Source organism: Dermochelys coriacea, chromosome 3, assembly GCF_009764565.3.
Source record: "Dermochelys coriacea isolate rDerCor1 chromosome 3, rDerCor1.pri.v4, whole genome shotgun sequence".
Classification (NCBI taxonomy): domain Eukaryota; kingdom Metazoa; phylum Chordata; order Testudines; family Dermochelyidae; genus Dermochelys; species Dermochelys coriacea.
The window spans coordinates 112,189,999-112,216,811 of NC_050070.1; the positions used below are offsets into that span (position 1 = coordinate 112,189,999).

General features: G+C 40.9%; 1 protein-coding gene across 3 annotated transcripts in view; it reads left to right on the plus strand.

Annotated features, from left to right (window-relative positions):
* Nucleotides 1-26,813, plus strand: part of GRM1 (glutamate metabotropic receptor 1) — a 289,991-nt gene that overhangs the window by 157,209 nt on the left and 105,969 nt on the right. For all 3 annotated transcript variants that reach the window (XM_038397490.2, XM_038397492.2, XM_038397489.2), the window contains exon 4: nucleotides 20,137-20,372. In XM_038397490.2, the coding sequence (XP_038253418.1) occupies nucleotides 20,137-20,372 (236 nt within the window). The remainder of the gene's footprint in view (nucleotides 1-20,136; nucleotides 20,373-26,813) is intronic.

The following is a 26,813-nucleotide window of genomic DNA, read 5'->3' on the forward strand; positions in this document are numbered from 1 at the left end:
CAACAATATATATCCTTATAATTTGACACTGAGCAAAAATATTACAGACCTTGGAGAGTGTTGATGCTAGGGCTCATTCAATACTTACAGTTCTCTTTTCTTCAAGTAACATCTCTGCTATGGATGTTGTTGACCATCACCTTCCATTTTTCACAGCTGTAAAACTTCCACTTTCCTTTGATACCAGTCCCTCTGGTGGTGATTCTTATGTGGCTGGCTCTCTTTCTTCCACTTCCTGGTTTGCCTGATAGTATGAGTACTGGGATTGAGTCACTCTGCAATCAGCGAGCAATGTGTCTGCAGAAATATGCTGTTTTCTTCGGTAGGGTCTCAAGTAACTGTGGTGTTCTGACAGGTTTCAGAGTAGCAGCCATGTTAGTCTGTATCCGCAAAAAGAAAAGGAAGACGTGTGTCTCAAGGTGCCACAAGTACTCCTTTTCTTTTTGTGGTGTTCTAAAATTCATCCTTCTCATCACCTCATCGTTCATAGTTTTAGGTTATCCAAATAATTTTTAACATTCTTCTGTAACACCAAAATTCTGAGTCATCTCGGTGTCCTTTTTGAATGCCCAGGTCTCACCTTCATACAAGAGGGTTTGAACTACAGCAGCATATATTTTAGAAAAACATCTAGTCTTAATTTAAAAATTGCCAGGGATGAAGAATCCATCACAACCCTTGGTAAGTTGTTCCAAGTTAGTTATCCTCATTGTTTAAAAAAATTGTGCCTTCTAGTCTGAATTTGTCTAGTATATGTAGCACTTCAGCAGTCTAGTGTAGATGAATAGTTTTAACTTTCAACAACACAGAAGTCTTTGGAAGTTGTTTGAATGCATTTTTTGCAAACTGTATCCTTCTCTTGACTTCTTCATTGCATCTTCCACCTGATGCTAATAGACTCCGTAAATATCATACTCGTTTCACTACTTCACCATCGAAACATTGGTGTTACCTACCTTATGAGTTACTGTGGTTACTTATTATCATACCTATTGTCTTCCTAACATTACTCATCATTCCATATTTCTTGCTGGCATTATTCACAGCAACAAACATGTCCAGAAGTTCTTTTCTAGCTGAAGCAATGCAAACTAAGTTGTCATCATATCTTAGATGGTTGTATACACCATGGACCTACTGGTATACATCCTGGTTGGTATCTTCTAAACTTTCATGATATTTTCTACATATATGTTGAATAGTTGTACGGTGAAAAATATGGGAGTATCCCAAACAAGTACAGTATAAGCTCATGGTTTGCCAGGAAAGGGAGGAACAGCAAAAATAGAAGAAGACAGCCAATGGGTTAAGGGAAGTAAAAGAGGATGATGCAGATGCATCAGGGGAAAATAAATTGATTTTCTGCTATTTGGGATGAGAAATTTTGGTGAAAATCTGTGTAGCTCTAGTTTTGAGTCAGTTCTTAAAAGTGTCTGTGCTTGGTTTGTTAATTATGCCTCTCTGTTCTTCACTGAAGTGTAAATCCTTCATGCCTTCAGGCAAAAGCAGTGTGGCTAGCACTCATGATTTTGTCATGAGTCTGGCAATATTTGGTGGTCTTCTTACAGCTCCAGCTCCTGGATGCATGTGATTACATGAGAATCTCAGCTTTCATTTAAAAAAAAGTTTCAGGGCCTCGTGGTTGCAAAGAAAAGCCTAAAAACATGAAATACATGTCTCTAAAAGCTCAAAAACCAGGAGACTAATTAAAAGATCCCAAAATGGATTATTTTAAAAAATATATTTTTTAAGCCAGTTGCATGATTTTGTGGTACCTGACTCATGCTCTCTGAACATCTGCAATGACTAATGCTGCAAAAGTCATAATGAAATTTTACCTGAGTAAGTCATGGAGGACTGGCCCCTAGACAGACTCAAAGTCCCATTTCTTTCCAACAATTTTTAACATTGGAGTATATAGTATATGCAGCTATTGCTTATTTTAAACACAGAGAGAGAGAGGAGACACAAGAAGTCTGGAAAGTTACCATTATGTCATAGATTCCTTTTCCTACCTCAAGTTCAGAGGGGGTAAATTGTCCTCCCCCACGTTTGTATCTGACCAGTTGGAACAAGTAAACATAAATCCTATAAATGTGAAATAGAAAACCCTCTCCACAGCAGCTAAGGAATAATGAGGGTTACTATAGTGTGGTTTGCATTGATGAGATTGTGGTGAAGATGGTCTGGTGGAGAAAGATACAGCAGCAGTAGCAATTTACATTGGCTTTAAATGAGTTAATTGTTTTGCTACAACAAAAACCAAATTGTCCTGTTAATTAGGCTATGGGATTTCAGAGGAAAAAAAACCTAATATGTCCATACTCTGCTTCATGCACTAATTTTTAGTTCCTTAAGAATTAAGAAATGCTTCTACAGAAGATGTTTTTCTGAGACATCTTGACCCTACTATTTTAAAATGCTATTTTATCAAACAAATTCCCTCAGGCTCTTCCCTTTCAGCCCCTTGCCAGAATAACCCTTCCTATTTCTGGTCATTGATTAGGCAGCCACACAACAAAGAGATGTATCTCTTTGTTACTGTAAGGACAGTCTTATTTGGTTATTAGAAAGCACAGTCCCAGGGCAGTCTTCAGGCTGGTCTGCAGATTTAGAGCCCTGAGATGCAGAATTCCCTACCCAGGCAATAAAAACTGAGGTAGCAAATATTACTTTTATTGATCATTAGTTTCATGATGCTTACCCAAGAGAGCTTTTTCTTTCTTTCTTTCTTTCTTTCTTTCTTTCTTTCTTTCTTTCTTTCTTTCTTTCTTTCTTTCTTTCTTTCTTTCTCGTCTACACATACACAGAATATCAAAGGATTGCTTCTTTACCCCATGCATATAAATGGCATCAAGTGACATGAAGGAGACTGGGCCATGGGAAAAAAGCTCTCCTAGTTCAGTATATTTCAATAGGGATATCGATGTGTCCCTATTTGTAGCCTTCAGGATGTAAAGTTCTGACTGTGCATATTGGCCTATGTTGCACTCTAGTGCAGGCCACAGAAGACAAGCTATACTAAGTATTAACAGCTGATAGTCTCTGTTCAAGTGGTGGAGGCAAGTGGTGTGATTATTGTTTATCAGTTATATTGTGGTAGCATCTAGCGGTCTTGACCAGGTTGAGCCCCATTGTGCTAGGCAATGCATAAACATATAGTCAATGGCATTTCCTGCCTGAAAGAGTTTACAGTATAGAAAGCAAGTCATAACAGGTGGAGGAAACAGGTAAGCGGGTGGGAGAGGGAGAAGGGAGGATGAGTTCACCGTGTTGTGTTCAGTAGCAATAACCAACATTTTGGAGCCAGTAGTGCTACCCTACATCTGCATGTGAGTTTTATTTGGCAGCCGTGGTGTCTGTGGCCTGCCAGATGTGGATCTGATTGCAGGGAGAGTGATATTCCCATTTATTTAACTATTTTGTTTATTCATGTATAAACTGTATTAGATTTTTCATATCAGTACAAAAAACAATTAGAAATAAAAATACAAAAAGAAGGAAGTTCTCTCAATAAGTTTTAACAATTGATGCCTGTTTGTAAGTTAATTAGTAAACAAAAACTGAGCATGACTGGGCTTGTTTGCTGAAGAGTTATAGTTTGCCTGTGTTTTCAGGAAAAGGTAACCAAATTTCTAAAGACACTACTCAGTTCTGTATTGATGATGGTGGTGGCAAGTGGTGGGTTGTATGCATTTTTTTTTAATCAGTGATATTTTCTAGATGTTGTTAAACCAAGATGTTGTCAATAAAGGTTTTCTTCCTATTTCTATTATTTGAAATAAAGTTAGCTGCAGATAGTAAGTGAGAAATGAATTCTTTATATTTCAAATGCTATTGATTTTCCAATGACAGTCCCCAACATAGGGTTATGTTGGAAAATTGCACTTGGAAAATCTTAAGTTTGTCTCATGTTTGTGTCTAATATTTTTCCATTTTAGAAAACAATCCCCAAATATGTGTGAAATATCCTGACATCCCACATTCTCTCCCAGCAGTCTGATGTCCTATTGTCATGCAACTTTTTAAATCTGACTGATGAAAGTACTGCTGTTATATGGCCCAGTTCTGCAAACCTTTCCCACACTGAACATTGTTTACTTACATGAGTAGTCCCATTGATTTCCATATGACTATTCAAATGAGTAAGTGCTACCACACAAGAATAAGCGGTTCAGAATCAGGCCTATTTTACTGTGTAATAATTTTCCCCTGCAGTAGCACATATTAAAGATGAGGCACTAGCTCTCTGTGGGCTAGTTAGTGGCTACCCCGAACACTGGGCAATAGTGGGGGAGTAAGGATTTCCTCCCCTCCCAGCCCTTTTGCACAGTCATGTTAGTACTCCCCACATTGTATCTCTGAGTGTTGGGGGAAATATAGAGTTTGCATGTCAGGAAGCAAGTAAAGTGGAAAGACAGGGGAGTAAGCAGAGCTGGCTGCAATGCTTAATTTGTGCCAGGGCTAGCCTAGGGCACCTCTAGGCTTGGCGGTTCATAGCCCCGGCACATCTGGGCTTGCTGCATCAGTTATGAATGTAAAAAAATTGCTTGAGCCCAGCACCTAATTGCTTGACAAATTGCTTGAGCCCTGACACCTCTTTCTTGACAAATGAAGCATTGGCTGGCTGTCCATGCAGTATGAAGCAAGATGCAACCTAAAAAGGGCTGCAGCAATTTACTGCCTCCTCCCCACCCCCACATGCACACCCCAGCAAAACCTGGGTGTCCTGGGAGGTGATGGGCCACTGACATGTCATATCTTCAGGGGTTTCTCCTGAGGCAGTGCAACTACATGCTTCTCTTTACTCAGAGCTGGGCATAAAACACACAGATATCTGGCCCTTTTCACCTCCATCAAGACTTCTTCCTACATTTCTTCATAAAAGCAAGTCCTCTGTACCAAAACTATTCAAAGCTTTATAGATTAGATCCAAATGCTTTTATGTTCATGTCTGCAACAATATATTTTTCTTTTTCTGAAAGATCTCTGTTTAAAGCCTCCTCCTTTTTGCCTTAGCTGCCATGTTTTGTGATTCATAAATATATTGTGAATATGGCAAATCTTGAGAATTGTGGGGTTTTACTATATTTTAAATGGATCAATAACAAAAATTTGTATGTTGAATATGTTGCTGAATGTATAAAAATGGCTTTTCCACAATCTTTTAAGTTACCTTTTACTGACCTGGGTTTGAAATTTTTGTTTTCATATATTGACAGTAGAGGCAGAAATGCATTGAGTTCCTTTTAGACAGGATAGTGGTCCTCAGCCTTTTCCATACTACAAATCTATCCTAGAATATTAGGGTTGGAAGAGACCTCAGGAGGTCATCTAGTCCAATCCCCTGCTCAAAGCAGGCCCAACACCAGCTATATTACAACAGAAGAACATCTGGGGACTGCCCAGCTTCCTTATAGTTTTGAAACTCCTTTCCCATCTAACCATAAATCATTACTAAAATATCTGGTCTGTAATAGTAGAATGGTGGTGTAAGGTAGGGATTCTAAAACTTTTTCATAATATGGACCGTATGTTAAAAAGATTGTTGCATGGCTCCTCTTTGTGGATCCTTTCCATTCTCTCTGCAAATGTATTACATGATTTTGCGGCAAGTTCAGCAGTTTTTTTACATTGAAAGGTAATATGAGTCAGGTAATGCAATTTTAGCTGTCTTTCAATGTGATTTAATATCTGGAAATAGGAATGGGAGATAGCACCATGTGAGCAATCAGCTATTTGCAGGCTGCCAGAAATGCTCCATAGACCACCAATGGACTACAGATTGAGAACTGATGGTGTGGCAAACTTGCCAATCACTTTCTTGTTCAAGTTTCAGAGTAGCAGCCGTGTTAGGTAGCATCCACTTCATCAGATGCAGTGAGCTGTAGCTCACGAAAGCTTATGCTCAAATAAATTTCTTAGTCTCTAAAGTGCCACAAGTACTCCTTTTTTTTCTTGTTCAAAACTCTTTCTCTGACTTTACATCTGGTGAAGTTAACTTTAACTACTCAAGGTGGGATCCACAAAGGGACTTAGGCACAGCAATGCTGAGTATCATGATGCCTAACTTTTAGGTGCCTAGAAAATAACCAGAATGACAGTGTTCCACAAAGCTGAGTTAGACACCTATGCAATGAATGGGGAGAGCTAGGCACCTAAAAATGCAACCCACAAAAAGCCAGTATGCTAGGCAGGAAGCCACCTAAGCCTAGCCAATGGGAGATGCTGACAACAAAGATGTATGGTAAACCCCTCCCATTTATGAGATAGGCATTTCTCTGGTTAGCGATCCATGAAGGGAAACCCCTTTCCTGGAGTCAGGTGGCTTAGGCACCCAGAGGCATTCATTGTGAAAAATCAGTTAGGTACCTGTCTCACTCCACACAAAATAACCAGAGAAGGAGGAGGTGGTGCCCACCTTATAATTTTTAGCCCACTGGTTAGAGCACACACCTGGGATATGGGAGACCCAGGTTCAATTTCCCTTCTGCCAGAGGGAAGAAAGGATTTGAACAAGCATCTCCCATCTCACAGAAGAGTGCTTGAACCACTGGGCTATGGGATATTCTGGTATGAGGGTTCCCTCAGTTTCTCCTGTTGAAGCTGTTCCACAGTGGATAAATGATTGGAGTAGGTTTGGAGCGGGGGGACTGGACCCCAGGTCTCCCATGCAGGTGCCCTAACCATCAGGCTACAGAGTCATTCATTTGTTTGATTTCTTCCCCTGCCCTCCAACCGCAGACCAATGATATTTAAATATTTATCCACAGTGGAACAGTCTTTAGGAGAGAGAAATAATTTGAAGCCGGGGAAGATAATGGTGTAATATGCCCAGAGGAATGCAATGAGTGTGCAATGTACCAGCTTGATCAAACTCTGCTTTTTGAGGGCTAGATTGAGAACACCATATTCAGTGGGACAATTGGGATGAGTATTTGCTCATTAACATGAGCAAAAGGTTAACAATCTGGATGTAGGTGGGCAGCTGCATTATGCACTAATGTAAGCTTCTGAATGGTGTTCAGGTGTCAACGTGACAAAACCCTGGTTAGCTGTACTGAGATATGCATCTGAAAGAAGAGCTTGTACATGGTGATAGGTCTACAAGATTATCTCCTTAATAACCTTTAATGTAAATGATGCTAAATCAAAAAATTTGGCTAATGATATTACATAAGAGCAGAAAAACTATATACAATCAGTTTGTGAATTTTAATGGGTGTTTTGTTTGGCAGCTGGGGGGTGACTATTCCATCGAGTCTTCAGGATTTGTGTGAAGTGTAATTATTCTCTAATGATGTGATAACTTAATGGACAAATGGAATAAGCTTTTAACATAGGGCCTGATTTTGTCTGGCTGTTAACTGGGTATGCAGTAGGGAGAGAAAGCATAAGTAGCCTTCTTTCTTGCATGATGTACAGGAGAAACACTTCCCATTCCAAGTGCAAGGCACATTTCTTTGACTTACTGCTTCAAACACTGCCAGACACAGGCTCTCCCACCAGGAAGAATAATGGAGAAGGAGCCATACCTGACAGATGCTTCTCACTTTGTTTGTACATCATTGGGAGACACTCAAATAGCCTGGTAATGACTACAGTCATTATAGTGACTGTACATTATACATTATACAGCCAGAATAGAATGACTAGAATAGAATCCCAGCCCCAGTGCTTTTGCGCATGGCATCCAAAAAGGGATGAGGAGCAGGTGAGACTATGGCTCAGTCCCCTCATGATCTACATGTGTTTACAGTTGGCTGACTGCATAGGGGACTAAGCTGCACACCTGCATTCTGCCATGTGGCAGCAGATGTCCATCCTCTGTACCCTAGGGAACTTCACTTAGTGGTTGGGAAGGTTGGCTATGGTCAAAACGAACTTGCTTTTTGTCCTTATCCAACTCCCGTTCATGGCAATGGAATATTATACCATGATTTACACTGGTTACCAATTATTTTGAAGTCAGAGTTGTAATTTTGAGTAATAATGGGGTGGCAGCTGGCTCTGTGGGACCATTTTTCTCTTGCTATGGTTGTGACGAGTGGAGAAGCTTAAAGTACTGTGACAGCCCCGAGGCCTACAAGGGAGGAGGGTTGCTGGCAGGGTGTTTTCTGAGAGAGATCCTCAACATTGGAACTTGCTGTGTCCCCATCTACTCCATCCCTGGACTGGCATAGCATGAATTGACCTTCAGGCACATTTCGAGGTTCATCTCTTTTGTAAGCCTTTGTTGAGAATGTGGGATGATGGGTAGAGAGTGACTGGATGATAGACATTATTGATATTTGGTGAGCTGGGCTTGGTTCAGATGGGCAACTCATCATAGTTGGAATTTTTATCCTTACCTTTGTCTAATTAAAATATTTGGTATGATAGACCCAGGCCAGTTTGGTACAGCAGAGTAGCAGAAGGCAGATCTACTGGCCACTGGATTAACAGTTTTCTGTTTCCTGACTGACCAGAGCAGGGGCTGCTCTAGGCTAATGAGAACATCTGACTCCAATTAACCTGCAAAGAGTCAGGTGAGGCCATTAAGCTAATGTGACCACCTGACTTTAATTAAGACCCCTCTGATAATATAAAAGGGCTCACTCCAGTCAAGCAGAGAGGAAGTGCTGGTTAATGAAGATACCCTCAAGTCATTGGTAAGGGAGCCCTAAGGTAAGGGTGAAGAAAGGAGAAGCAGGAGAGCTGTGGGGAAGTGGCCCAGGGAAATGTAGCTACTCTGGCAGTAAAAGGTTGGCTGCCAACAGCTGCTACCATTAGGGTCCCTGGGCCAGAACCCAGAGTAGAGGGCAGCCCCGGGTTCCCCCAACCCACCACTACAGAAACACCTCCTGGGAGGGTAAAACAGGCCCCTATCAGGACAGGAGGCTAAACTGTTTTGTCATGAGGCTGAAGGAGCAACAGAGACTGTGAGAACTCTCTCACCAACCTCCATTGCTGGCTTATGATGGAAAGGGCTCAGTAGACTGTATCCCTGTCCCTAGAGAGAGAAGAGCTACTTGGAGGGTAGCAGTGAGCCTCTGAAGCTAGCATAAACCGCCTGGAAGCGCGGGACCCACGGGGATAAGGTCGGAGCTCTGCCACATTGGACAAATATCTACAGCTTTGGAAAAGGTGCTTTTAAAAAGCAATAAATACCAAAGAATGAATAAATATTACTTTGAAAGTTCTCTAGCAACAGTTTCTTTGGATTAGATATGACATCAAGAGTTGCAAGCCTGAGTGAATTATTCAAAACAAATAATTATTCAATGATTTTTTCTTCCCAACCGCCACCCTTCTGTTCACTAACTGTCTGTGAACAGGTTGCCTAATTCTCAAGTGAATTCATTATTCAAATTATTCACTAGCTTCTTTCACCAATAATTCTCAGTCTGCAAATTGTTCATGATCTGATCATTACAGATATAATGCAACGCATGCTGTGTTGGTGGGTTACAGAAGTTTCCTGATATTGCTTCTGCTTACTGACTGGATGACTTCTGTAACCAACCAAAATAATGTGAACTGTGAATTTTATAATTGAGCATACAATTTTAGATTAACTTTTGGTGAATATTTGTGATAAAAATTCATTATTCACAAGTATTCATTCAAATGCTCACAGGAAGCAAATAAACAAGGGTTATGGACATGGTCAAATTTACCTTTGTTTTAGAATTCACAGATAGTTGTAGAAACATTTTCTACAGTTTGTTCAGCTTTTGATTTACCACTCCACCAGAGCTGCTGTTCTATCACACTTTTTATAACATAATATAAAACCTAACATAACACTACCTCTTGTTTTCTGTTGTATTTAAATTGACATGTTGAAGCCCATAATAGTACTCTGTAATTTGAATTGAACAGAGTGTTCTTAACTTCTTGGCCTGAACTACTGTGTATTCTTTTTGTGTGTTAAATAGCTGCTGCATTCCAACCCAGAGGTGGCAACATTTGCATAGCTAGTGAAGTAATTCCTGTACAGTGCATGTGGAGGCTTAGTTTTTAAACATGGTCACATAAATGCCTGGGTCAAAATCCTTTCACACTCATGTACTGTGACAGGGTCAGGCTAGATGGCTATAGGAGATTAATAGAAGGCAGATATATTAGCCCCAGGCTAAGTAGTCCCTTTTCCCTGGGTAAGGTAACAGGGAAGGTTCCAGAACAATCAGGAACCTTCTGGAGACAATTAAGACAGGCTGATTAGAACACCTGCAGCCAATCAAGAAGCTGCTAGAATCAATTAAGGAAGGCTAATCAGGGCACCTGGGTTTTAAAAAGGAGCTCACTTCAGTTTGTGGTGTGTGTGAGAGGAGCTGGGAGTTAGAACGCAGACTGTTGGAGGACTGAGGAGTACAAGCATCATCAGACACCAGGAGGAAGGTCCTATGGTGACGATAAAGAAGGTGTTGGGAGGAGGCCATGGGGAAGTAGCCCAGGGAGTTATAGCTATCGCACAGCTGTTCCAGAAGGCACTCTAGACAGCTGCATTCCACAGGGCCCTGGGCTGGAACCCGGAGTAGAGGGTGGGCCCGGATTCCCCCCAAATCGTCCCAACTCCTGGTCAGACACAGGAGGAGTCAACCTGGACTGTGGGTTCAGAATAACGGCCAAGCTGAGGGCTGCCATGGAGCTCCAAGGTGAGCAAATCTTCCAATAAGCGCAAGACCCACCAAGGTAGAGCAGGAACTTTGTCACAGTACCTAGACATAGAAGACATGAAGAAATACCAATTTCTGCAACTAAATGCAAAGCTTAGGATATCTTGTTTAGACATCCCTGTTTGAAAATTGGTCTCCCTGTCTTCAAAAAGGAGATTTCTAAACCTCACTGTCTGTATCAGTTCCAGGAAATCTTTGTTAAATCTTATCTTATAAGCGGGTTGAGCTAGAGGGTGACTCTCTTTCTGAGAATAACAGAAATATAAACATTAAAGGAAAATTATGGGCCCATCTGTGATAGTCAACATTTAGGAAAACTCTAAAGGCTAGCTCCTCCACTGCACTGAGCCCTACACGGCTTGGGAACAGGAGAGGTGGAAAAGTGAGTTCAAGCTATTTCCTTGATTTTGTGGGTCACTAGAAGCCAAAGTAAGGAAAAGCACAGAACATACTGCATCAATCCTTTACAAAATGCATTGTACTAGCACCCAGGCATCCAGCTAGCTCTGCTGCTTGGCACATAGGAGATGGAACCCTGTCTTCACTTACTTACTCCCTGTGCCTCTCCGCCCACTCCCTAATCACTTACTCACAGGGGGAACTATGAGGCGCACAGGCTCTGTCTCATCTCTTTACACCTGGATCCAAGATCTGGGTCAATCTTGTGTAGAGAATGGAGGGACCTTATTCTCTCTTTTCCCTTGGATGACCATGGAGGACCAAGGCACAGTCTAGTCCCTTAGTTTTATATATTCATGGATGGAATTCTCAGCTAGGATGCCACTTGGTTTATCTTCCTAAAAAGGTACTATATCTATTCAGTAAACTCTTTGAGGTGGGGACTCTCTCTTTCTCTCTGTACATACGTTGCCTAGCATAATCAGGCACAATCACAGTTCAGCTGTTACCCCCAGCATATAAACAATAATAAGTTCAGCAAAGATTTCCCTGGAACTGATACAGAGTTAAAGAACATGCATGCCTTAAAACATCAAAATCTTATATGTGGGTGCACAAATCGGTCCTTACATGTATTTTATATGCCTGCTTGATGATCTGACTGTGCTAGGATTTGGATTTCATATTTATTTGTCTGTTCGAAAATTTACCTTCTCCCTAACCCGCACACACATTTTCTTTAGAAAAGAAGTGACACATTCACAAAGCTTCATAATGTTATGCATTTCTAATATACAGAATTAGGATTCCCATCCTTCCGTCAAGCATCGGAGTAGGAAGCATGTATATACCTTTGAAAATCAGCTATTGCCCATGAGAAAGTATGTGTGATAGCTGATTTTTCAGGGTATGCACCAGTGTGCACCTTTGAGAATGGTTAAAACCTCACTATATGAGTATAGCAGCCATACTTACAAAATACTGTAGATGCAAATAGTATCAAGAATCTTCACAATAAAGACCCCCCAAAGAACATATTGATATGATAGACAGTTAACTTACATTATGTAAATAATATGCAAATATATGCACCGCATATGGTAAATAAAATCTTCCTAAATACACATTTACAAAACAGACAATCCATCATGGTCCATGAGATTATCATCTGCATTTTTTAAACAAGCATTCCAAAAACTCTGCAAAGTCAAATTAGTGTCATTTATTTTGTGTGAAACGCAATGATCTACCATTTATTGTTTTACTGTAGATTTCTTTCACGGTACCATTCATTCAAAAGGATTTACTTACTAACTATATATTGGGATCACTTCAGCAACTACTGAACTACTTGCTCTGGCATAAAATGCAAGTACAGTAATCCCCTTGAGTTTAATGAAACTAATCACATGTAAAATTAAACATGTGCCTAAGTGTTTGGAGGTGCAGGGCCTTTATGTGTAAACTGTTGAATGACTGAAGAAGGAAGGGGATCCTCCATGTAAATAAAGACTGCATTTTTTGGCTTGATCCAATGTGTATTGAATTTAATTTGAGTCTTTCAACTGACCTCAGTGGCCATTAAATTAGATCCTCAATGCATACACAGAGAGGGGAAAAGTTACTTTGCCAATTCCTGAATGCTTGACAACCTCTGCATTCTCTTAGCATAGTGTTTTGTATGGTGTGTATGCTACATGAATATAAAATATCTACATTCCTGCTTTTGGTAGAATTTATCCTTCTCTTTATTGTTGCCAGTGCTGCCTTTCATCTTGGCTCAGAAATGAGCTAATGTTTTGCCTCTAGAATATACTAGGTTGAGCAAAATGACAAGTACTTTAAAAAAAAAAAATCCAGGAGAGATGCCCTGACCTCTCAATGACAGTTTTGTTTTCCTCTTACGGAATTTACTCTGGGCCAGATTCTGTCACCTTTAATCATGTAATCATGTTGAGTAGTAGCAGACTACACTGGCTGCAGTGGAACTGCTTGTGAAATAAGGATACCTGAGGCATTTGCACTTGCTTGGTTAGCCCTGTAAGCTTGGGTTGAAGTGCAACAAGTTCTGCCAAAATACCACAAGAGAGGCTCTTATAGTACTATTTCCACCTGCTGAGACAGGAATCTATCTGAAGTTTTTATATTGAGCCAATATCTGAGTACCCGAGGAAGTACCAGAAGTCCATAAGAGATTCCATTTATTATGAGATATACAGATAGGCGTTACAGACTCAAGAAGTTCTGTTAGTTTGAATAAGCACCCGGAATACTGGGTGTTTATCTGACTTGAATGCCAAATGGTTTAAGATTCACATGTCACTATTAGGATCTCTAATGCTTTGAAACACTTATCTGGCTAATGATTGGAAGCCTTCTATCAGGAGACTTTCATGCAAGTTGACTTTTGATTAAAATTTCAAAATATCCCGGGGTACAACTGTTTTTCATTTAAAAACAAAAATAAATGAAAGTGAAAAGAAAATCCCATGTTTAAATCATTTAGAAGTTAAACATAACTGGCAAAGCAGTGATGAGGAGGGTGTTCAGAAACGTGCTTTGTGGGGGTGAAAGGCAAATACTTGGTTTGTATGGAAGTGCTTTGGTTGTATGGAAAGGAGAGAAAAGCAAGTATATATAATATGGATTTATAACAATATATACCAAAAAAGCACCATTCTAGATTATAGGCACCTTTGCTAGAATTTAAAATACAAAGCAAGATTCATTTCTTTAGCATGTATAAAGGATTTTTTTCCGAATCAGTTTCAACACTTAGCATCTTCTATTTTAGTATTGTGAAATAAAAAACAAAAATTAAATTAACATCAATATAAGTACTTTAACCAAAATACAAATATACAGTTAATTGACTAATCTAAAAATAATTGACACGGCTGCCAATGGGCAAGTGTCCAACCTTGCAAACATGAAAGCATATCAATCAGCTCCCGTCTACAGCCCCAGACCATGAAGTCAGTGGAGCTTTGTGTGGATGCAAGGATCCATCCATGCATATAAGGCTGTAGGACTGGGATCTGTCTCATTTACCTTATCTATAAAATGGCGATATTAATACCTTCCGATGAAAAGTGCCATGTATCTTTCACGTATTCTTATTAATCAGTCTCCTGTTTCTTTCTTTTTCTTTTCTTTTCTTTTCTTTTCTTTTCTTGGAAAAAGCATCTGGAATGTTAATGCATTGAGAACTGCACTGGGAAGTGGAGCAGAGCACAGCGTTAGAGTTAAGATCTTGAAGAGGATGAAAATAGAATGCTTGATTGCTGGTTGTCTCATCAATCCATGCAAAAAAACAGCTGACAGTATGTTCTTGTTGGGAAAAAAAATAGGAAATCCATTTTACTTCTCAGTATGTTGGAATCACGGGAATATATGTGCCATGTTAAAGTCTGGGTTTCAAAAAATACAACAGATTCAGGTGTTGCTATTTTAAACTGCTGTTCAGAAATGTCTAGTGTAACACATCATTGAGGTAATAAATCTAAACAGAAGAAAAACCCTTTGATTTCCCTTTCCCTAAATCAATCAATGTTGATGAGTATTAACAGCTCTGTACTTAGAGATAGGTAACTTTGGGGTACTTCCCATTTAATCTGATTTTTTTGTGTGTGTGGCTGTCGCCCCTGCATTTGTATTTAGCAGCTTGAGGGTTTCAGTAACTAAATTGGGACAGAGATGAAGAGCATCTTGCAGAGAACTGGCAACCACTTTGATTGTGACAAATATCATGAAACAGTAATGAAACCAGTTGGTTGTCTCTTTTTTCTGACAGTGAGCAAATGCTGCTCCTAGGTCTACACCCACACATATGTCCCCTTCTAGCTGCTTTTCTGCATTCACTTTAAAGGCCTCCATACAGCAGCAGCTACCAGACTCATCTCAAGACTACAACACTGCACAACAAACACGATCAGAGGGTAACTGTAATGGGCAATACAGTTAGTGGATATGTTGCCACCTTGTGGCATCCATAAGCAATACCAATCTTTCATAGGTTTCAGAGTAGCAGCCGTGTTAGTCTGTATTCGCAAAAAGAAAAGGAGTACTTGTGGCACCTTAGAGACTAACAAATTTATTAGAGCATAAGCTTTCGTGAGCTACAGCTCACTTCATCGGATGCATTTGGTGGAAAAAACAGAGGAGAGATTTATATACACACACACAGAGAACATGAAACAATGGGTTTATCATACACACTGTAAGGAGAGTGATCACTTAAGATAAGCCACCCCCCCCCTGCTGTTGGTGATGGCTTATCTTAAGTGATCACTCTCCTTACAGTGTGTATGATAAACCCATTGTTTCATGTTCTCTGTGTGTGTGTATATAAATCTCTCCTCTGTTTTTTCCACCAAATGCATCCGATGAAGTGAGCTGTAGCTCACGAAAGCTTATGCTCTAATAAATTTGTTAGTCTCTAAGGTGTCACAAGTACTCCTTTTCTTTTTACCAATCTTTCATGTTTCAGAGTAGCAGCCGTGTTAGTCTGTATTCGCAAAAAAGAAAAGGAGTACTTGTGGCACCTTAGAGACTAACATTTATTTGAGCATAAGCTTTCGTGAGCTACAGCTCACTTCATCGGATGCACTTTCATGTATGTATGTAGTGTAGTTGTAGCCATGTCGGTCCTAGGATATCCGAGACACAAGGTGGGGTGAGCTAATATCTTTTATTGGACCATCTTCTGTTGGTGAGAGAGACAAGTTTCAAGCCCCACAGAGCTCTTCTTCAGGTCTGGGAACCTTCGTTTCACCAAACTTGTGCAAGGCCTTTATGATCCTATTTTTTTCACAATAAAAATCATTTAGACTGGGATTTGGACCTAATTCCCTTAGGTTGCTTTGAAAATCGCAGCCTTAATATTTTCCCCTGAAAAGGGGCCCACTACTGCCTAGTCAAGAATGGATTAATTAATGTTTTTTTCTATCAGAGCTCCAACACCATGAAACAACCTGCATTTGCCAACAACTCAGTGACCTAATAGGATGTTCAGGACCCCCTTTGAAACATATCAATGTGTAATTTCTGCCCTGATTCTGCAGTCAGCTCCACACACAGGTAGATGTTTGCAAATGCACAGAGCAACATTAAGATCTTGCCTACACTTGTGGCAGCATATAGGATACGTGCAGCTACCTGCTGCAGTGAACGGCTCCAGCAGTGGGGAGCTGCTGGAGTCTCTGTGCACTACCTCCCACTGCCGGAGTCTTTTTTCCCGCAGCAGGGAAAGGCTCTGGCAGCTCCCTGCAGCAGGGAAGTCTGCAGTGGCAGCAACACTGCTAAAAATAGTAGTGCAGACATGGGAGCTGCAACTTAAAGGTGTTGAGGGGCTGTGAAGGGTGTATACCATAGAGATCAGGTGTGTCTGGGCACTCTACTCCACTGAGCCATGTCTTGCTGTCTACACCGTCATTTATACCCGTGCTGACTGGGCATGCAGCATCTGTACTGTACATACCACCATAAATGTAGACCTACCCAAATGTGCCCACACAGATTCAACAGCGGGATTGGGGTTTTAACTTGTAGGTGTACAGCTGCCCTCTCTGGGATGCAAACATCCCTGCACAAGTGTTTCTGTTTGTTATCGTCTTGAACATTCCATGTTCCTCCATTCCTTAGATCTTTCTGTGGTTAGTTAACCTCTCTACCTTTAGAGGTGTTTTATTAACATTTGCCACTATAACATGGATCACACTGAGTGTTCTATCTCTTTCCCTTACCCTTTGTCATGTCTATTTCGATTATAACTCTTTGGGACGGGGACCATCCGCTCCTCTTTGCTTGTTCAGGGCCTTGCACACAGGGGTCCTGAGCGTCAGGGTTCCCTAGGCACTTCCATTAAAAATGTGATTAATAATAATAAGATGGGTGTGTGCATGGTGCCAGCATTCCTGTGCTACATGTACATGATTACCTGGTGCCCATGATGTCTGTGGTCCTGAATCATCAGAAGTGTTGCTCCTTTGCAGTGGTCTTAGTGTCCAACATAAATAGTAGGGTGGCAGAGACCATAATACAATAGCCCTTCCCACCCTGACTGCCTCCCTTGCAGTTTGACCACATTTTAAAAGTGAAATGCTAGGACACAATCACAGGATTGGGAGGAGAACACTGGGGAGGTTTTTACAGAGGCCCCTCTTCCACCAACCTTCCCTTTTTCAAAATGAAAAACTGGGGCATATTGGAAAAATGGGGAGAAAACCATGTTTTCCCCTCTATTCTTCCTGTACCATTTTTTTCAATTATTGCTTCTTCTCCATCTCCCTAACCCTCCCACCTTTCTCTTACCTTCCTATATATCCTTACTGTCTTCCATTTATAGCCTCCACCTATACTCAATCCTTCCAAAGTACCTTCCCTTCATCCAGGCTCAGAGGTCCCTAGAATTCTTCCAACCCCACCCCTTCATGCCTAGAAATTTCCTCCTACCTGATACCCCTAGGCTCAGAACTCTGGCCCCCAGGCTAAGGACACCACTCCACACTTCAGAACCTTCACCTTGGCTCTGAAATCACACCGCCTCTCTTCCAGCCTACTCCTGCACTCACCAGATCTAGTGAGGCTCAATATCTGCCCAAATCCACAGGATCAGAGCTTTCTCCCTACCTCTAGTGACCCCAGCCCCACTTCAGAACCTCCTCTTCCTGCCACTGGAAACATCCTTTGGAGGCTCAGAACCATTCTCTCCCCTCTTAAGACTGCCCCCCACCCCCCAACCAAATTTTCTTATACACTTCTTGGTGAGACTGGAGAAGGGTGAACATTGGCATTCAGCAATAAAGAGGGAGCCCCTGTTGATCTGAACTAGCCCTGCAGAGTCCCACGTTCCATATTCAGCACCTACTGTCACTGGTGTTTGCAGGAACTTCAGGTGGCAATAGAACAAGCTTTAGTTTTGCCACGATTCCCCAGGTAGTAGTCTGGCACCCAGCTACTAACAGAGCAGCCAGGGATTCCACTTCTCCCATTGACATTGCTGAAAGCAGGGTTGGGCTCCCAAATTATCACAAGAATGGTTGCTAACAAAGCTTTGCTTGATTACAGCATATTTCTGCAAATTTAGCTGACATCTGGTTTCAGGTAGTTTTAAGCACATGGGGAATTTGAGGAGTAACAAGCCTTTGCTGGGCTAGAAGACACCACAGAAACATTAGACAGTCAACATTTCAAATCAAGGTAGCTCTTCCCATCACCTGTAACTCAAAGAATTTGACACCTTGTCTCCAGCATTGGCAGAAACACTGTCCTTTGCCCTCAGTGTGAAGTGGCAACATTTTCAAAGCAAAAGTTGTAGATAAATCTTTGTAAAGTTCTAAGTGACTTGATTTAATAAATCCTTTTGACACAGTAATTATCCTACTTGACTCTACAGTTTGTTGAAAACCACAAAAGTGACACCTAATGAAGTAATTGTGAAATTAGGATGTAATTACTTATGCTGCTGCAGTGACCTTTGTTTCTTTTCCTACTTAAAAGAAACAAATTTTGGACCTCTCCTGTTTTTATAGGGCTAGATTGGTATTTGCACTATATGGACTATAAAAAAAACCCTCCCCCCACCCCCTTACACCTGTGCATGTGATACTCAGTCCTTGGGTATAGGTGCTGAGGAGTAAGTAGGCTCTGTGCACCCAATTATTCCCCCAAGCAAACGGCTAAGGAGGGGTGAGAATAGGAAGAGCCCTGGTTTCCTCCCCTCTCCAGAACTGCACAGCTGACCTATTGCAGGGGGTATCATAAATTGCTAGAGGTAAATGGGACAACAGCAAGAGGGAAGGAAAGAGGGAATCCTGCCTTAAAAGGTGTATCTCTGGTCAGTCTAAATACTCCACCTTGCTCAGGGCTCTGCATAAGGTATGGTCTACTCCTTAGAATGGAGCCCATGTAAATGTATCTGTTGGGAGTTCTGCATAATCAGTGCAGATTCAGACTGGAAGGAGCCTATGTTTTGGTGGCTATAGGCCAGATGTTCTTTTCTTAGTGGTCAGTCACATTGATTTTGTTGATCTCCTTGCTGATGTTGCTGAAGCAAACAGATTAAATTCTTTCAGTGGCAGAGTGCTGTTGTTGTCATTCCAGATGGATGCAGGTAGTTCTTTAGATGTCAGAATAATCTATTTCTCTGGAGACATGACTATGCACACTAAAATTAAAGTGGGCTGACTTACATTTGCACATAAATTAAACCTAAGTGTGTTCTAGGGGGAGTCAAAGAAGAATTGGAGGATGCAGCTAAATTAGTGAACTTGGAGTTAGTGAACTAACTTAAAAATCAGATGCTAAGCCAAGTAACCTCATTCAAAACCATTAAATTGACTCTTCATCAAATAATATGGTCAGAGAAATATTTTTTTTCTCCTCGGGGTTTTAGGATTGTCTTTATTTTTAGCACTGTCAGTTTGGATTGACAGTAAAAATAAACAAAAGCCATTTGTTTGTAAGAAAAAACATGTTTCATAGATTTCCAAAAGGAGCAAAAACAGTGTGTGGCTTTCTTTTCAATTGATTCAATTTTCCTACGCATTCTTCTTCCCCACTCTCTCTTCCACCCTGATGCATTTCTCAGTTTGTTTGATTTGAATTATTCTGCTAGCTTCCAGAGCCATGATTGCTGAGATCACAGCTATGTAGTGTTAAAGTGCCAGGGTTTTGAAAAATCATTATTATTCCATTCAGATTAGATCCTTACAGAATAGGATGAGGAATGCAGTATTCTCTCAATCACAAAAAATATAGCATCCCACATCCTAAGCATACCTAGACTATTTCAAGTGGGACAAAGAAACCAGTTTGAAGATAAATATCTCTTTCATTCCAAATGAGTTAATCAGCCCTCAGTCTGACAATAGTTAGGCGTTGCTAGCCAGAGCAGTCACCTTAATTTTTCCAATTAGCTTTTCACTTCTATGCATACATTTTTGACTCACTTGGAATGGGCTTTGGATATCTCCTTGACAGTATCTTTTCAAGGGTGTCAGCTTGGTTTTATCTAGGTGATCTTTCACACCAGATTCCTGTATCTCTGTAACAATTTTTCCTTCCCTCTTTTCAGTGATGGCTGGGCAGACAGAGATGAAGTAATTGAAGGTTATGAACCTGAAGCAAATGGAGGTATCACTATCAAACTGCAGTCCCCAGAGGTCTTGTCATTTGATGACTATTTTTTGAAGTTACGTTTGGATACCAACACCCGAAATCCCTGGTTTCCCGAATTCTGGCAACACAGATTCCAGTGTCGTCTTCCAGGACACCCTCTAGAGAACCCCAACTTTCAAAAGAACTGCACTGGTAAAGAATTAAATCCTTTTTTCATCTGGATCTATGTGGTTTGAGAAACCCATCTCCCCCTGATTTCTTATTGTGAAGTTAGTGCTGGTGAGAAATGCACAACTCAGAGCTCTCAGACCAAAGCCCTCACTAAAGATGTGTCATTTGCATTGGCTATGTAAGCTCTCCCATTGCCCTGTCAGTGTAACTCTGTCCTCTTGCAAATGCACCTGTTTCTTCTGCATCCAACAAGGATGCCATTAATACCAAATGTGATGGAGTTTGTGATATGAACATCTGTCCATCACCAAATCATTTTGCATAGGCCACTGAATAGATATTGTATGGTAATGTATGCATGTAGTTGTAGCCATGTTGGCCCTAAGATATTAGAGAGACAAGGTGGGTGAGGTAATATCTTTTTCTGGACCAACTTCTGCTGGAGAGAGAGAGAAGCTTTGAAACCACTCAGAGCTCTTCTTCAGGTCTGGAAAGGAACTTCCAGCCTCACAGCAAAATGGAGGGTGAAACAGATTGTTTAACATAAGTAGTTAGTACATATTGTAAGGGACCATTCAAGGTAGAGTAGCCTGTTAACATCTCTGCAGTCTTATGACAAAAAAAGAGGAAGTTAGTGGGTTACAGGTTGTTGTTATAAACCATAAATCCAGTGTCTCTGTTCACACCATGATTTTTGTATCTAGCAGAGTAATGAATTTAAGCTCCCAGGCTCATCTTTTGAAAATGTTGTGGAGGTTTCCTTTCAGGATGAAGACTGATAGGTCATATATAGAATGATCGCTTTGTAAAGAGTATTCACCCACAAGTAATAGGGTGTTTTTGTCTTTTATCATGTGTGAGTTCCTTCGAGAGCGTAGTGATTGTCTGGTTTCACCAACATAGTTGTTGTTTCAGAGTAGCAGCCGTGTTAGTCTGTATTCGCAAAAAGAAAAGGAGTACTTGTGGCACCTTAGAGACTAACAAATTTATTAGAGCATAAGCTTTCGTGAGCTACAGCTCACTTCATCTGGTCACTCGATCACAGACCTAAGAGTGGCTATCCTTCAACAAAAAAGCTTCAAAAACAGACTCCAACGAGAGACTGCTGAATTGGAATTAATTTGCAAACTGGATACAATTAACTTAAGCTTGAATAGAGACTGGGAATGGATGAGTCATTACACAAAGTAAAACTATTTCCCCATGGTATTTCTCCCTCCCATCCCACCCCCCACTGTTCCTCTGATATTCTTGTTAACTGCTGGAATTAGCGTACCTTGCTTGTCACCATGAAAGGTTTTCCTCCTTTCCCCCCCCCTGCTGCTGGTGATGGCTTATCTTAAGTGATCACTCTCCTTACAGTGTGTATGATAAACCCATTGTTTCATGTTCTCTGTGTGTGTGTATGTATATAAATCTCTCCTCTGTTTTTTCCACCAAATGCATCCGATGAAGTGAGCTGTAGCTCACGAAAGCTTATAGTTGTTGTTGGGGCATTTAGTGCACTGGATGAGGTACACCACATATTGTGCTAGGCATGTATAGCATCCATGGATCTTGAAAGGTGGGTTGTGCGGGGTGTTGATCATTGTATCTGTGGAGATATGTCTGCGGGTTTTTCATTTGTTGTTCTGGCAGGGTCTGGTGCCACTTTTAGTTAGTGTGTTGTGGTCTGTGGGGAGCTTGCTTCTCATGATGAGTTTGGAGAGGTTGGGGTGTTGTTTGCTGGCCAGAAGTGGGGGTTCAGGAAAGATATTTTTCAGGATGGAGTCCCTATCAAGTATGGGCTGTAGTTGTTTGATGATGCCCCATAGGGGTTCCAGTGTGGGGTGGTAGGTGACAACTGGGGTATGCAGTCAGAGGGGGTTTCATTACTGTATTGAAGTGGGTTCTCTCAGGGTATTTGGGTGTCTTGTTCCATGATGAGATCTACTTCTCTGATGGCATGTCCTTGTTTGGTGAAGGTGGTTTTAAGTGTACTAAGGTGTATATTCTAGACTTTCTCCTGTGGTTCCTGGCTGTAGATAACAGATTTCTTGCTGTATTGAGATGGTTACTGGATCTATTAAGGTAGGTGTGGTTTTCCATGGGTTTCTTGTATATGGTTGTCTGTACAGTTCCATTTTTGAAGCTTTCAGAGTAGCAGCCGTGTTAGTCTGTATTCGCAAAAAGAAAAGGAGTACTTGTGGCACCTTAGAGACTAACAAATTTATTAGAGCATAAGCTTTCGTGAGCTACAGCTCACTTCATCGGATGCATTTGGTGGAAAAAAAAACCAATGGTGGTGTCCAGAAAGTTGATCCTAGGTGGGAGTGTTCCAGAGAGATGATTGTGTGCGAAACCAGACAATCACTATGCTCTTGAATGAACACACACAGGAAAACAATAAAAGACAAAAACACCCTATCACTTGTGGGGGAACACTTTTCAGATAATCACTCTATATCAATCCTGAAAGGAAACCTGCACAACACTTTCAAAAGATGAGCCTGGGAACTTAAATGCATTACTCTGCTAGACACTAAAAATCATGACGTGAATGAACACACTGGATTTATGGTTTATTACAATAATCTATAACCCACTAACCCTCTCTTTTTACCGTATGACTGCTGATGTGTTAGCGGGCCACTCTATCTTGAATGGTCCCTTACAATATGTGCTAACTACTTATGTTAAACAATCTGTTCCACCCTGCATTTTGCTCTGATGCTGGGAGTACCTTTCCCTCGGTGTGCCTGGGCAGCTTGTCTCTCTAACCAACAAAAGTTGGTCCAATAAAACCTTGCTTCTGGTTGTATGGTAATGACTTTTAGACTTTCAACTCCAGGCTTGGCCTGCATTTGAACTGCTGACATCAATCTTTTCATTTCTAAAACATTTCCAAGGCTACCTAGGCATCCCTGCCCCTTGTTTAATAGAATAAGTAAGTACAAACACAGTTGGTCAATGTAAGTGGAATGAATCAACTGTCTGGTATAGCGGGTGAGAAATTTTCTGTCAGAGTGAAATTTTGACAAAAACAGGAAACAAAATTCACCAACATTTTTTTTCCCAAAAAATCGTTTGTTTTCTGACCAGCTCTGTTTCCAGGATTATAAAAATATTACTGGAGGAAAAAAACATAAGGATAGTTGAGTGGCTTTAAAACTGTTCAATCAGTTATGCAATTCTCCTCCTCTTTTTCTCACACTGTTAAATTTATATTTTTCTTCCACCCCAATGTGTAATACTCACAAAGAAAGCATGCATGATAAGGTGATGCAAAAATTGATAACATAATTCACTGAAACAAAGGAATAAGGTCATATCTATCTGCACGTAGACATTCTCTGGCATGACAAGAGATGGCAAATAATTCAAAATTAGTAATTTTCTCAATGAATTTAATATCTTTTCCCATTGGCAACCTAATTGTGAGCATATCAGTTTTCTTACAGTTGTTGCAGAGAATTATTTGCTGAATAATTTCTGTGAATAATTATGATTTCTAGCTTGTTTGTGAACAATTCATTTGTAGTATTTTATAGTAAAAATTTGCACTGTTTTCACTGGCCACTCCCAGGCATGAATTTCACCCTCTGATTCAAAAATTTATCCTGGTTTCTTTTGAATCTCACTATTTATAACCTAAACTCAGTTTGATAAACTCTAATACTATTTTAATCAAATGTTAAAACAATGATATATTTGATAGTTGAAAAATCCTTCCACATGAATTCAAGCTTCTTCCTCTTATCTTAGTTTTGTGCAATAGTGCTAATCTTATTTTATACATAGGTTTTCCTTCAGCTATCATTTCACTGTGTGTATCCCACTTTCTGTTAGTGCTCTACTGTATTACTGAAATTAATTTCAAAGTGTCAGCACAGTTTGCCACTTACTGGCTCAATTATTTCTATGCATATAAGGTAAAACTTGTTAAAGATGCACTGCAAGTTATTTATGGCCTTTTAATTAAGGTATGCATTATCTGAGAAGCCTTTAACTTTAAATAACCAAGTCTTCACTGGGTAAATTATTATTCATTATTTATACTATAGTGCCTAGAAGTCTCAGTCATGGACCAGGCCCCCATTGTGCTAACACAGAGCAAAAAGACAGTCTCTGCTTACAGTCTAAGTATAAGACAAAAGACAACAGATGGATACAGACAGACAGGGGAGTACAAGGAAACAGGGACACAGTATTTGTAGCATGACCGGCAGTGGTAAAAGAACATATTTGTATAAGAATTCTTTGTTAATTATTGAGTGAAACCAGTGTTTCTAAAAGTTCTCCAACTCAGTTTGACTGTTGGTTGTGGCTTCTTTCTTCCCGGAGATAGCTAGACGGTAACTTTATTTAATCAAAGGTTGTATTATAGGTGGCGAGACAGGACAGCTGTAGTCTTGTTTTATTGCCGATATAGCCGCAGGATATCTTTAGGTTTTAAAAAGAGAGAGAGACTTAATCAAGTGTTTATCTATGATAAATCATAAATGTAACTAGTGGAAGAAGCCATTGATTGCCAGATAACAGTCTCAGCTCTCGTCTTTTATCAAGTGTTTCTGGATCTGGAAGAAAGCAGCTGCAAATTTCTGGCAACTCATATTTGCCAAAATAATTTCTTGTTGGACCAGATTGTTGATCCTCCTGGCACTCAAAGATACAATCTCACAAAATAAATTTTAAGACCCACAAGCTATCCCATAAATAAATAAGGCACTCATCAAATAAAGCATATGCAGCTATTACCTTTGTAAGCAGCATAGACATGCAGATATGTTAATATTATATCATGGAACAGCAAGTAGTGTAGCTGGGGTTAGGGTCAATTTTTGTATTTATAATTTCCATGATGGGTTTTAACACTTAAAATATCAATGTATGGACTAAAATAATGTGCATTCTCTGGATAGCTCCACCACATTCAGCCTCCCTTGTTACAGAATTGAACCACCAGAGCCATAATCTATGCTCTGACATTCAATAGGCATATACCTGACCATTCTTCAGTCTGAATTCAGTGAATGCTTTGAAATCCTATAAATCCAGTGGTTGGGAAAAAGAAGTGCACAAAAATAAAATGTATTGTTTTTGTTTTTGTACGTAAGACTTGTGTGCAGGCGATGCAACAGAGTAGTCAGCCTAGATATATCCCTTTTCAATAAATCAGTAAGGAAACCAGGTGACATAATCCAGGTAACTGATCTGAAGAGAAGGCTGATACAGATGCCTTTACTCAGACTCTTACTTAGTCAGGTTTTTTTCTGTTGGATTGTGTTTGCCCCTTTTTATCTGACTCTTCTCTAATCTGTGATACTGAGATTGCCAGTTTTCAGGTTGTCATTAGCCCTTCAGTCTAGGAGCAAAGGATATCTGTAAGTTACTACCCCAACAACAAGAAGAAAGACCAAATCTAGCTTCAGAACAGAGAGCACATAACATGTATCAGAAGGGTTTACTGAACAGGGACTCTGCTACCACCTCAGCACACACCCTACACCAGGACTTGTGAAAGGGCCTAAGACTGTATTACACAGTTCCTGAACTCCCCTAGCCAGGTTAGGGGCTTTCACGGCATGTTTACATTGCTATAGCACAATACAGGGACCATAGTGGAAGGGAGACTCCACCCGCAAGTATCCAGATACTTTGAAGCCATTAGCAACTCTAGCCACTGGGCACCTCGGTCCAACTCTGCCTGTGGAACCTGTGGTAGTTCCTGTTAGTGCCAGGGACGTGTAGGAAGCTTGGAGCCAGCATAGAGGGATAAGGTGGGGAGAGGGAGTACTTTTGCTGGAGCACAGCCAGCATCCTTGTTCCGTTCTGCCCAGTGGGTCCTCTGGCCAGAACCCGCAGCAGGTTCCTCTCAGCACCAGGGCCTGTCAGAAGCCTTGAGCGAATGGGGAGGGATAAGGATTTTAGGTAGAGCGGGAGGGAGGGGGGAAGCAGGGCTGGATGTGGGGCACAGAGGGAGGGGGAGCAGGGCTGGATGTCATGTAGTGGACCTATTAAATTGGGGGCTACATCCAGCTCTGTCAAAAATTGTCTTTGATGGTGGTTGGGGCCAGCTTGCCCTCTTAGATTTGAAGTGGCTCTAGCCATTCCCTCCAGCATGATATTTTCGGGGTCAGGCAGCGGCTTCCAGTTGGCCATCTTGCCCAGTCAGTGCTGAAGCAGCTCCAGCTGCCCTTACACCCCTGCAAGTGAAGGGTGACTCCAATGTCAGCTGCCTGGTGACACTACTGGCCTGTGCCATCGGTCCCTGATAGTTCAATCTCATAAAGACAAAGGGCAAAGTCAACCCTGTCAGAAGCAAACCTGTGGTTTCAGGAAGTCTATGTCACAGGCAGGGCATGAGTAGATAGCCTAGTGAGTAAAGCCGCAGTCAGCCTTAGTGTATAGGGCTGGAGCCAAGGGGCAGAGCCAGGATCAGAAGTCAAGAACCAAAGCAACAGAGAAGGGTCTATCATAGCA